This window comes from Convolutriloba macropyga, chromosome 12 (assembly GCF_964194025.1).
Source record: "Convolutriloba macropyga chromosome 12, txConMacr16.3, whole genome shotgun sequence".
Lineage (NCBI taxonomy): Eukaryota > Metazoa > Xenacoelomorpha > Acoela > Convolutidae > Convolutriloba > Convolutriloba macropyga.
The window spans coordinates 7,312,455-7,327,255 of record NC_134479.1 but is presented as its reverse complement, the minus strand read 5'-3'; the positions used below and the strand labels follow the sequence as shown (position 1 = coordinate 7,327,255).

At 31.4% G+C, this 14,801-nt stretch overlaps 1 protein-coding gene across 1 annotated transcript in view; it reads right to left on the bottom strand.

Annotated features, from left to right (window-relative positions):
- Positions 1–14,801, bottom strand: part of LOC142350961 (uncharacterized) — a 114,093-nt gene that overhangs the window by 62,074 nt on the left and 37,218 nt on the right. The window contains exon 6 of the mRNA XM_075402988.1: positions 771–1,919. Within this exon, the coding sequence (XP_075259103.1) occupies positions 771–1,919 (1,149 nt within the window). The remainder of the gene's footprint in view (positions 1–770; positions 1,920–14,801) is intronic.

The following is a 14,801-nucleotide window of genomic DNA, read 5'->3' as shown; positions in this document are numbered from 1 at the left end:
GAAGAAAATATATGATAACCAGATATATGAATTTCTTAACATCAGAGTTCACTATGTTAGTTTAGGTAAATAGTTTGAATAGAGATAAAATTAGCAGCAAGATTTAAATTTTCGGCTCTATTCTGTTATTGCCCCCCAGCCTTATAAAGACAGTCTATTTGCACCCCCCAAAAATGTTCCTTTTGGTCCTTAGAGATTCGTTATTTTAGTCATAATAAATTGCCGGTACAGGTGGACGAATGGAGGAAATTTTGTTTCCAGTTGTTATAAAAATCAGTGCCATGAAGCTATTTCTTTGGAAGAAAAGCGCAAAAATATTAAAATCACGCATTATTCTTTGTCTGCTTACATTATAATCAAAGTTGAATTACCGTATGCGTCTTATATTCAAAACTTCGCTGCATAATTAATTTGTAAACGCCGTTTGTATATAATTGTATATGTAAGTGTATGAAATGCAACCAATATGCTATAACATCTATAAGTGGGGGGTGCAAATGGACGTGGGGGGGCAATAACAGAAAAGAGCTAAATTTTCCGCCTTGTATTTAAGCCTTGCAATAGTGCTCAGCAGTCACAACTCTTTGAATTGTCCTTTTTCAAACAAAATTTGCTGCACAAATAATTAATTACAGCAAAAAATCTCAATATTCAAATGTGATTGAAAATTGAAAACAACGATTTTGACGGATTTGCAAATGCCTCACAATTCTGGCATCATAGATATACGTCTCCAAAAAAATTTAAGAACAAACAAAAAAATTACTTACAATGCACTTGTGACACCAGTTGAACGGCTTGACGGTGCACGAATTTCTCCAGTCGTAGCTGTCACACTGGTTGTCGATGAAGTGGTTGGCGAAGTTGTAGGTGAGGATGTGCTGCTCGTAGTTGATGATGACGTTGATGAAGTTGTGGGTGATGACGTACTACTGGTTGTTGATGACGAAGTAGAAGAAGTGGTAGGTGACGATGTACTGCTGGTTGTTGATGATGAAGTCGACGAAGATGTAGGTGACGATGTACTGCTGGTTGTTGATGATGTAGTTGATGATGTAGTTGGTGAGGATGTGCTGCTGGTTGTTGATGATGTAGTTGATGAAGTTGTAGGTGAGGACGTGCTACTGGTTGTTGATGATGATGTAGAAGAAGTGGTAGGTGAAGATGTGCTGCTGGTCGTTGATGATGACGTTGATGAAGTTGTGGGTGATGACGTACTACTGGTTGTTGATGATGTTGTTGAAGAAGTGGTTAATGATGATGTGCTACTGGTTGTCGATGATGAGGTCGAAGAAGTGGTAGATGAAGATGTACTGCTGGTTGTTGATGATGAACTTGATGAAGTAGTGGGTGAAGATGTACTGCTGGTTGTTGATGATGTTGTTGATGAAGTGGTTGGTGAAGATGTACTGCTTGTTGTTGATGATGTTGTTGATGAAGTTGTTGGTGATGATGTACTGCTGGTTGTTGATGATGAAGTCGAAGAAGTGGTAGGTGAAGATGTACTGCTGGTTGTTGACGATGATGTTGATGAAGTGGTTGGTGATGATGTACTGCTGGTTGTTGATGATGTAGTCGATGAAGTTGTAGGTGACGATGTGCTGCTGGTTGTTGATGATGTTGTCGATGAAGTTGTTGGTGAGGATGTGCTGCTGGTTGTTGACGATGTTGTTGATGAAGTGGTTGGTGATGATGTACTGCTGGTTGTTGATGATGAAGTCGATGAAGTTGTAGGTGACGATGTGCTGCTGGTTGTTGATGATGTTGTCGATGAAGTTGTTGGTGAGGATGTGCTGCTGGTTGTTGATGATGTTGTTGATGAAGTCGTAGGTGATGATGTACTGCTAGTTGTTGACGATGTTGTTGATGAAGTGGTTGGTGAAGATGTGCTGCTAGTTGTTGACGATGTTGTTGAAGACCTATTCATGCAAATAATCATTTAGCATATGTTGATCTTTTTTGGATTTCATTTTTTGCCTCCTTAGTGTGTTGTAGTTAAAACCTACAATGCTACTTTTCATGTGAAATTTAGTTGAAAAGAGTATCTTTGCAACAAATAATAAACAGTGTAATTCTCTGTTATGGTCTAGACCAAAAAACTTGATGGTTTCGTCTGCAAACCGGCTAAAATTCTTAAATTAAGTGACCGCAACATAACGTTTTGCTGTGCATACGCAAAAATAATCAATTTTGATAAATTTTTATGGATCAGTTTTGATGGAACCAATAATATCCAAATTCATAGAAAAAAAAACAAAACAATTTTTCAAATACTGAAAGCAACAATTAGATCAAAATATGGCGTATTTTTTCACGGTTCCACTGATTTCAAATGTATGATAGGAATCACACTCTTGGGCAAAATTGATGAAATTGGGTTATAGCGAATGACAATGAATTATAATCTGTTTTGCCAATTTGATGGGCCCATTTTGGTTTTCAATTAGAAACGAACAAATTCAAATGTTCATTTTGAATATCCAGAAAAATTCTGTTTGCCTTGGGGTTGATTAATCTATTGAATTGTATGACATAATATATCATCCTTATTGTAAGAAAAAAATCTAGGAAGTGGCAACCCGGGAAGAAGTCAAACAGAGGTGCGGGGGGGGGGGGTAGGGGCTCTTGCCAGGTCTTTGTCAATTTCTCATAGTGGCTAGCTACCCTAACAGTTTGAACAATCTCAAATCGTTCTAATCGGAACTTTCTGAAGTTTTCGGTACCACTCCAGAGCTGCAGCCCAAAATTTTTGTTCCAATGACCAAAAATCATAATTGCACCTCTTTCTCTGGTCTTAGTAAATATCCCCTGGACGGGCAAAATTTTGGAATAAGCAGTAAATTTTTTTAAAAACTTCAAAAAACTGCAGTTTGAGTCCTTTACTCTCAATCTTAAAGCTTCGATCAGTTTCTCACTAGGGCAAGAAAAAACAACGAACACATGGGCCCAAATGTTTGTTTTTGTTCTTATTCATATTTCACCCCAAAGCCACTTAAGATATTTTCATGTCCATTTTCGAATATGTGGTGGTCAAGTTACTTTAGTTACTAACAGTGGTTCTGTTAATATTTTTCGTATCTTCTATAGTGACGTCACTGTCCTTCAGTTGAAAGTGTTAATTGAATGCAATATTCGGTTGATCTACTTTGTGACATTGAATGTTTTATTCAACGCTATGATTTTTATCATATTTTAATTTGATTGAAAACCACTCACAGTAGAAAAATGTCCAACAGAAGAACGTCCAAATTCAGCGATTAAATTGTTCCGCACCCACTTGTGGGGGAGGAACTATATACTCAAATTGGTTTTTTTTTGTTCTGACAATTTTGGCCGATCGATATATTCACTGTAGAGAAATGTGAGTGGTATCATTAAAAAGCTCGTCCAGCGCAGAAATCGAAATTAAAAAGTTTTTTTGAAATTTGTTTTTTGAGGAGTTATCCAGGTTTAAAGTTTCATGTGAACACTGGATATGTGGACATTTAGCGTAACTTTTGTTCGAATCAACATTTTTTCTTAAAAAATTTTAATTCAAAATTACCTTTCACGCAACAAAATGCATCAATTTGATGTTCCTAATAGACGAAAGGCGATTGAAAAGACTAGTTCTGGTCTCATAGGGAAATTTACCATAAAAAAATTCGAATTCTATTTGAGAGCTGTTTTTTTTCGAAAAATGTTTATATTTTTTGTTTTTAAGTGACTAAGAGAATAATCACCTTTCATATCGAGGGTCCGTTAATGACAAACCTCATTTGCAGTCAAATGATGCCCAATGAACAGAAAATCGACTGTCAAGGAACCGTATTTAAAACGGTAGTAATCCTTATTGAAAACAGTTGAAATAAAAAACAATATTTAGATAATAGCTAATTATTTTAATGGCTTCAATAATTTGTGTTTTTGCAGATTATGTGTAAATTCTTGAGATTTTCCGCAACTTTAGTCCGTTTCTATGACTTTTTCTAACCAAGAACAGGTACTATCAGTTTCTTAATGAATTTTTAGTAAATTTTTCAAGAATTTTTTTGTTAAAAGCTAATGGTTTTTAAGACGTTTGAAAACATTTGGTTTGAAAAATCTTGATAGATTTTTGAATTTTGCTTCATTATTTTTTTTACTTGTTACCTAGTCTCATTAATGATTAGATCAATCTGCTGTATAGTTAAGATAAAAAAAAAATTTGTACAGTTAGGGTTTTATTTGATTGCATTTTGACGTTGTTTACTAGGAGCTTTCACATTTCGATATTGAGTTTTTGCCTTTAAATTTTCAGTTTTACTTATTTTGCTTTTTTTCTCGTAGTCTTTATAGAGGCAGATCTCGTGAGTTCTGTAATGAGGCCTGGCATTATGTAATTCAAATAGTAGTTTGGGTGTGAAACGATTTTTTAAAACTCAAACATCTATTTTTGGTTATCTCTTCATTTGGTTGACAATTAAGTCAAAAATGTAGATCAACTCGAGTCGGAACTTCATGTGTGAACGCACATTGACGAGCCTCCTTGTTTTGTCTGTATGCTTTTTTCAGCAGGAAGGCGATACGTCATCTGTGGGCGTGGGAATTGGAGTTAAGTGGCTAAATGAATGTCGCTTTTAGTAGTGGATAAAACAAGGATTCCAACCACCAGTAAAAATTTTCCCTTTCTCCTAACGCTAATCGCGCATGTCGAATCGGGCCAAATTTTACTGTTTGTTGGAATCCTTGTTTTATCCACTACTATATTCACCACTATAAATACATATTACATGCACAATTTTGTGTACAAAATGTATATAGCTAGTATAATTTATGCATTTCATACACCAATATCCAAAAGTTCTCAAGCTAGTTTTAAGCCTAATTTCATATCTAATATACCAAACTATATTGAAATAAATCTGGTTAATCATCTCACAAAGTTTTTTTCAATAGAATCGGATGGACTGAAAATAACTCAAAATTGCTTAGAAGTCGATAATAAGAAACAATTTTCTTTAAAACTTTGACTTTACCCTTGGAGACGATTGATCTATGATGTTTAACTGAGTGTTTCGATGTACCAGGGTACATTTTTTTGAGCTGAGTCTTGAGAGGTCTTGTTAAAAGGTTGACTCGCCTTTACCACGCTACGGCAGTACTGCTCGACCTTTCTTAAGGGCAACTGTGGGGGAGGGTGCAACTACAGAATGCTTGAACACTTTTAATTTTAATTATTAAGCTGACTGAACTCTTAATAATCAGGTGAATATATTGATGTATTAACACTAAGGATATCAATATTAATATTAAATATATTTCTCAATAACCAATCACTTGTTTATCATTTATGAAAATTTTAGTTCTGTCATGCACCTAGATTGTAGCTGGCTATCCTTCTGAACTTCTGCCAAAAACATTTTAAGGAACTTTTTCCATTCTGAGTAGTAGTCTGTTGAGACTAAGATCCTGGGATAGCTTTCACACGCTTGAGAGAAGTTGATATAACTCTGGATAGTAGAGTAGGAATATCCTTTATCGTTCAGTAGTTTTTTCCAGGGAATATCCTTATTGTTTTCTTGATGATTTTGTTTCACTTTCCCCATATGTATCCTCTGTCAGAAATTGTCAGTAGATATAAACGATTCAGCTTTCCCTCCATGTTATTTACTGTGGTGAGATAAGACTCAAATTCACCAATATTGAATGAATTCCTGAGTTTATTGTGGAAGGATAAATATTCCGGCACATTCACTTCAAACTTGTCCAGTGTTTCCTGATGCTCGTAACTTAGCAGGTCCTTCTTGACCCTGGAGAGGAATAACTGGAAGAGTTCTGTTTTAGTTCGTTTTCCAGTCTCACTTTCAAGTTCGGCGGTGTTGTCGGGTATGCATTTGTTCTCCTTACAAAATGTAATCATTTGAGTTGTTAAATTAGTCAACTCGCTTATATTTTCTTCACATAAAGAAGTGCATGATAAAGCTCCAGTTATTAAAGTCTCGTCAAATGACGAAAATTGTTTAAAATTTTTCGCCAGTTTTTGTAGAGAAGTGAAACTCATGATGAATAGCCAAAAAGTGCCGTGGAGAATAAAGGTCCCCTCATGGAGAATTATTCTAGAACATTCTTTTTTCTAGAATATTCTGACATGATTTTTAACTTAAAATTAGTTATCCTTTCCCAAGTAATCACCTGTTTGAAAGTAAATTAATATTTAAATCCTTCTATTAAATTGAAATCTTTGTATAATTTATTAAAAATTAAAAAATTTTTAATAAATACTCACCTTACTAGCTAATTTTTAAGGGCATCAATTATTCGAAATTTTCACTTGTTTGATTTCATTCTGTTAGTGGTGGTGGCTTTCTTTGTCAATGGTGGCGGCCATATTAGCATGACATGCAGTTTTCATTCGATCTGCGAAGCAGTTTCACTGATGTGTAATGCGATGTTAAACCAAGCTTGTTGACTTCTTGTACTATTAGTGGTTGCTAAATATGAAAGAAAGCGAACAAAAAGAGCACAGTCAAAAACACTGAGATCGGTGGAAACACAGTGATTAGTGTTTTTCTATGTCTTCTTGAATTTTATACTTATAAACATGCTCTCTGAATTGATTTCTAGTATGACCATATCCATATCTATGAAGATAAGTACATAGTCCACATTTCCCAATTCTAAATCTATATAATGATATATGTTTATAAACATTACACATACTACATGTTAGATATTGATCAGGATCAAAATAATGATATTCCAAATTTTCTATATAATCTTCAACTTTAACCATATTTTTACATACATAACAAGAATATTCTAATTCTTTACAATTATTACAACATTCTTTCCAAGGTTTATTTATACACTTTTTGCATTTCATTTTCGTTTTTCGAAATATTATTTTGTGATTATTACCCTAAATAAATACATTATGTCCCAATCAACTAAACTAAGGTCATAAACTTCTGCGATGTCTGTAATCTATCCTTTGAATCAAGGAAGGGTTTATGCAGTCATCAATCATGCGATCTCAAACATAAGGAACTATTGGAGAAAATCTTTGAGTCTGAAGAAGAAGAAATCTCTGAGAAGGTGTATAATTCAGATGAAGATGATTATATTATTAAAATTAAACCAGCCACCAAACCTAAAACTAAAACTGAAGAGGATATCTCCACCAGATTTATGTATGAATGTAAAGAATGTCATGAAGAATTTAGGAATAAATTAGCTCTAACTACTCACTCAAATAGTCATAATCGTAAGTATCTAGAAAACACAGAAGACTTCGATATAAACTCCAGTCAGAACATGAGAGAGTTTTATATTACAGATAAAGGTGGGAATTACATTGAAGATATAGATGAGGCAACTAATTACTCTTTAGAAGAAATTAAAAACTGTTACCAGTTTCGTAAAGTTAAGAGTTTTAAATATAAGATCACGGTTGAATGTGATTATAAGAAGAGAACCAAAAAAGAAGTTAAAACTACTAAAATATTCTTCAATACTGATTATATTAATAATAATGCAATATTTGAATATGGTGACTTCAATCGGTGGCTAGATTTTGAAAAGGAAATATATGAAGGTTATGGTTACGATTTTGAGTTTCTTGGAATAAGAAGTATTCAGTTAAACATTGAACCAACTAAAGCATCTATTGGTAGTTATATAGATTTACCTCCTGATATCAAAAACTCTAAATCGGTATTAAATATACGTAGTTATAAATACAATTGCTTACAACTAACTACAGCTGCTTGGCTACATCCCGCCCCACACCATGCAACTTGAGAAAGTAAATATGTAGATAAACTAATTGAACCAAGACAACAACATGAAGATGATTTTGCTTATATAATAAGAATACAGAAATTGTATAATATTAATATTTGGGTATACACACCTTGTGGTGGGGGCAAAAAAGAATTGTTTAATCAAGTGGATGATTTTTAAAAGGATAGAAAAGGTGTAAGAATACTAGTTTGGAGTAATGGCCAAATAGAACACTGTGCCTAATAAAAATTATAGAAACCCTGTTAGAACGACCAAATGAAAACAACATTAAATATTATTATTGTGATAGGTGTACCTATTGGTTTAACTCACAAATTAAATATGATAAACACGAATGCAACAACTCATTCAAACCAGAGATTGTTTGTCCTAAGAAAAAACATATTACTTTTATAAATGAACACAAACGTCAGATTATAAAAAATATTATAACTGCTGATATAGAATGTTGCATTGTTGAAGTCTCAACTAAGGATTGTAAATATGTAATAGCTGAACATATTCAAATAGTTGTGGGTTACACCTGGCAAGGTAACTTCAAGCACTACTTCGGTCTAGGCTGCATCAAAAGTTTTGCTAGAGATCTATTAGAAATAGAGACTGAGAATAACTTCAAGCACAACAAACAAATGATATTCACAGAAGATAAATTCTATCATGAAAACAATAACACCTGTCATATCTGCAGCAAAACATGTATTAATAAAGTAAGGGATCATTGTCATGAAACTGGTAAAAATAGAGGACCTGCATGTAAAATATGTAATCTAAGATACAAACAACAAAACTTCATTCCAGTAATATTCCATAATGGCTCTGGCTATGACTTCAACCTACTATACAGTGAACTCTTCAAACATAATAATGATAAAAGAAAAGTAGATAACATACCACAAGTCTAAGATGTATAGCATTGGTTGTCTTAAATTCTTAGATAGCTATAACTTCCTAGCTATGCCTCTAGATCAAATGGCAAAGATATACGGGTGTAAAACTAAAACATTATATCCATATGAATAATTTGGTTAAGAGTCATATAGTAGCAAAGCTACCTGGGGAACCACGACAAAGTCGTATGATGAAGTTATAGGTAATCTAAAAATAGAAGACTTCAAATCATCTCTACATAATAAATTATCAACACAAGAAGAAGTCGATATCTTTAATAAAGACAACAGTCATGAAACTGGTAAAGATCTAACTATAGAGTATTTACAAAATGATATGGAAATATTAGACTACTGCATGAATGAATATGTTATACTAAGTATGAAAGAATTCAATCTCAACCCACTACATTATGTAAGTCTCCCAGGTTATAGTTTTGATTGTTGGTTAAAGTCAAGTGGTGTTACATTAGATACACTGCAAGATAGACAAATGCTAGATGATTTTAATGGAGCAAAAGAGAGGTGGTATATGTGGAATAATGGGTGATAGATATATAAATAACAGTGATGGTAAGTCCATATGGTACATAGACGCAAACAACCTATATGGTTATGCAATGATGCAAAAGTTACCTTATAAGGATTTTGAGTTTATTACTACTACTACTACTACTCTAGATGTAATATTACATACTCCAGATGATAGTGATCATGGTTACTATATAGTTTGTGATATTGATTATACTAATGAATGTAAAGAGAGAACAGAACAGTTAGCACTAATGCCTAATAAGAGAAAAATAAATGATAATGAATTAGGTTACAGAGAAAGAGATGGAGGCAAGGCAAGATCAGAGAAATAATCTTAGACCAAAACAACAAAACAGAATATATGGTTCATTATAGGATGTTAAAGTTCTATGTTAAGATGGGAGTAAAAGTAACAAAAACACATAGAGTAATTAAATTTAAACAAGATTATATATGTAGCGATTATATAAAAAACAATACAAATAAAAGAGCAACAGCTAAAACTGAAGCAGAAAAGGATGTAAGGAAATTAATGAATAACTCATTATATGGAAGAATGTGCATGAATCCTCTACACTTCTTTCAAAGCAAGTTCTTGCATGATGAAGAAAAGATAATGAAAAGTGTAAGTAAAGCAACATTTAAGAATATAACTAGATATAGAGATTATAGCCAAATAGAATATATAAAGAAAAAAATAGAATATAGTTCACCTGTATGTGTAGGAGTAACAATAATCGAACTTAGCAAATTACATATGTTTGATGTTTTCTATAATATTCTACAACCATCCCTCAAAGATCTAACACTTCACTATATGGATACGGACAGTTTCGTATTAAGTTATAGTGAAGGTAAAGTTAGTGATGAGCATATGGACTTAAGTATTCTAGACATACCTATAAAAACTAATAATAAAATCCCCGGCAAGTTTAAGCACGAGCTGGGGAGTAGGATTATTGAGGAATTTCTAGCATTGTTCCCCAAAACATATAGCTTCAAAAATTATCCTAAAAACACTAAAGAAAAAGGAATAAAGAAGCATAATAATGCTAGGCACATAGATTATTATGATGCATTAATGAATAATACACAGAGAACTATAGATGAATGCATTATACAAAAAGTTGGCGATAATTGGACAACAACAAAAACAAGTAAGATTAGTTTAAATATATTTGATGATAAAAGGTTTTATGTAAACAATATAAAAAGTTATCCTCGTGATGAGAATCTATATCTATTCAAAAGAGATTTAGTAAAGAAAATCTGTGAACGGACTTCATCCATGGCAAGCCAAGCATCATTAAATTTAAACAAAGAACAACTGGTTAAGGATAATCTAGAACTAACCATTAATGATGATAGAAAGTTAATTGAAGCCGCTATTAGATTATATAATGATATGCAAAGCAGTTTCACTATCTGTGAAGCAGGTTCTCCCTGATTTATAATCTTAATAAAAACTGGATAATAATATTCTATAATTCCTTTTATAAAATGATCAATTGCATCTCCTGGTTCAGTAGTTAGTACATTATAGATCATTATCCCTCCGAAAGTTATTTCCAAATCACTATTTCCTCTAGTTAATTTGTTTTTGTTATATTCTATAAATTTTATTATTTTACTGGTTTCCCTTTCGTCTATATAATTAGAATAACTTGAAATTATTAATTCATCATGCCAGGGAGCCTTAGTATGGTTTATAAAATCTTTCATAGTCCGATATTGTTTTCCACAAGCTAAACATTTTTTTAACCCAGAGTAGTTTTCATCAATACAATTTTCATTATCCATTTTTAATCTTATTATAATTTTTCAATACATATAAAATGATTAAGCTAGATGAACTTATAGAATTAAACTATCTAGAAAACTAAACAGAAAGAATAGATTAGAAGATAAATTAAAACAACAAGAATGTTATGGAGAAATAGAAGAGTTATTTGATCCTTTAACTAAAACACTAAATGCAAACACTGAACGGAATCTAGCATTAGGTGAACAAACATTGAGAGCAAATGATTGGCAAAATCAAGAGTTAGATAAACAAACTAAGATGATCCAGCAAGCTGGCCTCCAGTTTATTGAAGCTTTAATGAAGTCGAATGGCAAAGCTGTAGAGGAAGCTCGAGATAAACCAGGACTTTTAGTAGATAAAGACAAAGCTCAAATTATTAATTTAATGTCAGTTCAATCTAACCCTCAACTAAAGTTAAAGTTCGGAAATTTAGATATTGGTGAATTTCAAATGAACGGTGTTAAACTAATTTACCAAGAAAATGCATTTATAGTTAACGATAATATATATTAATTGTCAGATGAGTTTATAAACTTTCTTACTAACACTGATATAAAACATGGTGAAATCGAGGAAGATGAAAACAAAATTTAAAGGTTTTTAAAGGATATTAGATATGATTTAGGAAAAGGGGATAAGAAAAGCGCTAGATATAGAACAATAAAACGTATAATAGGGATAAAAGATGATGTATTTGGTAGAGATTAAATAGCAACCCAGACCCAAATAGTTTAATAGAAAGACTAGAATTATTAATACTAGAAACAAAAGCTGGTCATGATGGATTATATGATGAAATGCTAGATATATCTAAGCAACTATTATCTATGAATATTATTAATCAAGAGCAACTAGATAATTTTGTTTTTAGCTAAGGTAAATGATCAAGCTCACAACTTCGTTGATCAGGGAACCTGCTTTGCAGATAGGTGAAACCATGAGTACGTCCATAAAAAGTTGGAAAAACAACAGCAACAACAACAACTATCAGCTAAAGAAGTATTCAGTCCTCAAATAACAAAGTTTAGAAGAAAAAGAATAATACCATTATATAAAGATGAAACATGGTCAGCTGATTTAATTGATAAGTCATCTCTAAGTAAATACAATATTAATTATAAGTTTATTTTAACTGTTATAGATATATTCACAAAATATGCATGGGCTATTCCATTAAAGAATAAATCTGGTTTATCTATAACTAATGGTTTTAAAATAGTATTAAGTGAACATCCACAAGGTGGCTCTGAACCTAGAAAACCAGAAAAATTATGGGTAGATAGAGGTAGTGAGTTTTACAATGAAACATTTAAATCTTTACTTAAAGAAAATGAAACAAAACTATGTTCTACTTATAGTGATTTAAAGGCTGTATTCATAGAAAGATTCAATAGAACATTATCACATATAATAAATAAACCTATGTTCATCAATGGCGATGGTAATTGAGTAAATATTTTAAATGATGCTGTTGTAACATATAACAATCACATTCACTCAACAATTAATATGACACCAGTTGACACTTCTAATAATCCTGATAAAGTTAAATACACATTTAGTTTTAAGAACATTAAACCTAAACTTTAAGTTGGTGATGATGTTAGAAATGCAGATAAACCTAATATCTTCTCTAGGGATACACTTCTAATTGGAATAGAGAAGTGCTTAAAGTTAATGAAGTTCTAAAAGCACAAACACCAACATATAAAATAGAAGATATTAATGGTGAGATAATAGAAGGTAAATATTACAAACAGGAATTATTAAAATCCGAGGTTGACTTTGAATCTAATAATAAGGTTTTAGAATCATTAAATATTGACCTGCGGTCCTAAGTCTTTTTATAATTCTAAGTCTAAGTCTAATTGTAAGACTAATTATAAGTCTAATTACAAGACTAATTATTATTCTAATTATATGTAAACAAAAACAAAGATGACAAGAAATAGATTCAATCAAGCTAAACATAAATCAGCATCAACATCAACATACAACTTAACATTAAGTAAGGCTCGTGGGTTATTCTTAGAAGATAATGATAATATTGATATGAAGGATACCTATAAAATTACAAATGTACATCCTCCGATAGATGAAAACAATGTTGTTAATAAAGAGTATTGTGACAATAACTTATCATCCTCTTCTAATAAAATAGAAATTTTAAGTAAAAACATAACTGAACTAAGAAAAGGTGAATTTGATAAAGTCACAACTGAAACATTACAACTAAATGAAACACAAGTTATTGATGAACTAATTAATGAGTTTATTGAATCAACAAATGAAGTCAGAAATACTGCTAAGTTTTGTTATAAAGTTGCTGCAGATACTATCTCTAAATATAATCAATTAAAACAAGAATTTGATATTAATAAGTTTAATCAGAATATCACTAAGATACAACTAGATGAAACGTTTACTACTGGGCCAAAAGAATTTAAAGAAGTTAATAAAAAGACTAATTCTTTTTTAGATGAAGCCCTTTTAAAGAATAAAAAGAGAATAGTACAATATATAATTGCTATACTTTTACGAAGTACGTTAGTTGATAATAAAGAACAAGAAAAACTTGAGAAGCATTATGGTTTTAAACAAGAAGATATAACAAAAGAAATAGAAAGAATTTTTACTAATTAAAATAACCGAAACTATGACTAACCCAACAGCTCCTAGTGATAGATTACTTTACCCAGATTTTTCATCAGTATCAGAAAGACTGATAAATGAAAAGATTCAAGCTAATAATAAATTTAACAACAATATTAACCTTATAAAGGATATTAGAAATTATTATGAAACTGAAACTAATAACTATCATAAGAAGTTAAGTAGATATAAAAATTATATTAACGTAGCCGAGATAACAGAAATAGTATTATCATCTATAGCAACAACTGCAACATCAACATCAGTTGCCTTAACAGGTATAGGATTACCTTATTCTATACCAACAGCTTTTGCTACAGCAACTGTTTGTGGATCATTATCAAAAACAATCAAAACTAAAATAAGAAATAAAATTATATGGTATTCAAAAATGTATATTTTAAGTAAACAGTTTAGTGACAAGTTTAATAGAATATATACTAAATCAATGAATGATAATAAAATAGATAATGATGAGTATAATGAATTAGTTAAGGTATATGAGGATTATAAGAAGAACAAGAAAAACAAACTGAGTATTTTTTTAAACTAAAGTTGTTAGTGTTTAGTTATAATAATGTATTTAGTAATAATAATATTAGTATTAAAATTTATCGATAATCATAAACATAAAATAAAAACATAATATAATCATAATCATAATCAAACAATTATCTCTTCTTGGAACCTAAGTATAACCCTCTTCCTTTTTGTACTACCTTTATACCTTCACCAGTAGTTGCAAATTTATTTAAATTGGGTGTGGCTGATAAAGCAGCTCCAGGGTTTCTAGATGCAGCCGCACTTCCTATTTTACTTGCTATTTCTAATGCTCTTACAGGATTATTAGCAACTTTCTTTCCAAAGTTAACCGTAGCCCTACCAACACTTTTAAAGAAATCTTTCAATCCCTCTGCTTCTATTGTTGCATCACTAACAGCCATTGACTTATTTCTCTTACAATTAACACAATTACCCTTTAACCTCTTATGAATATACCTCAATAAAACCTCTTATGTTATTAGTACCACTATAATGTCTACCTCCAACACAATATGAATTATTTTTGAACTTATTTAAAAGACTCATTTCTATATATAAAAAATAATGGAAGTTAATAAGTATAATTTTTTTGTTGTTATTAAGCCTAAGCCTAAGAT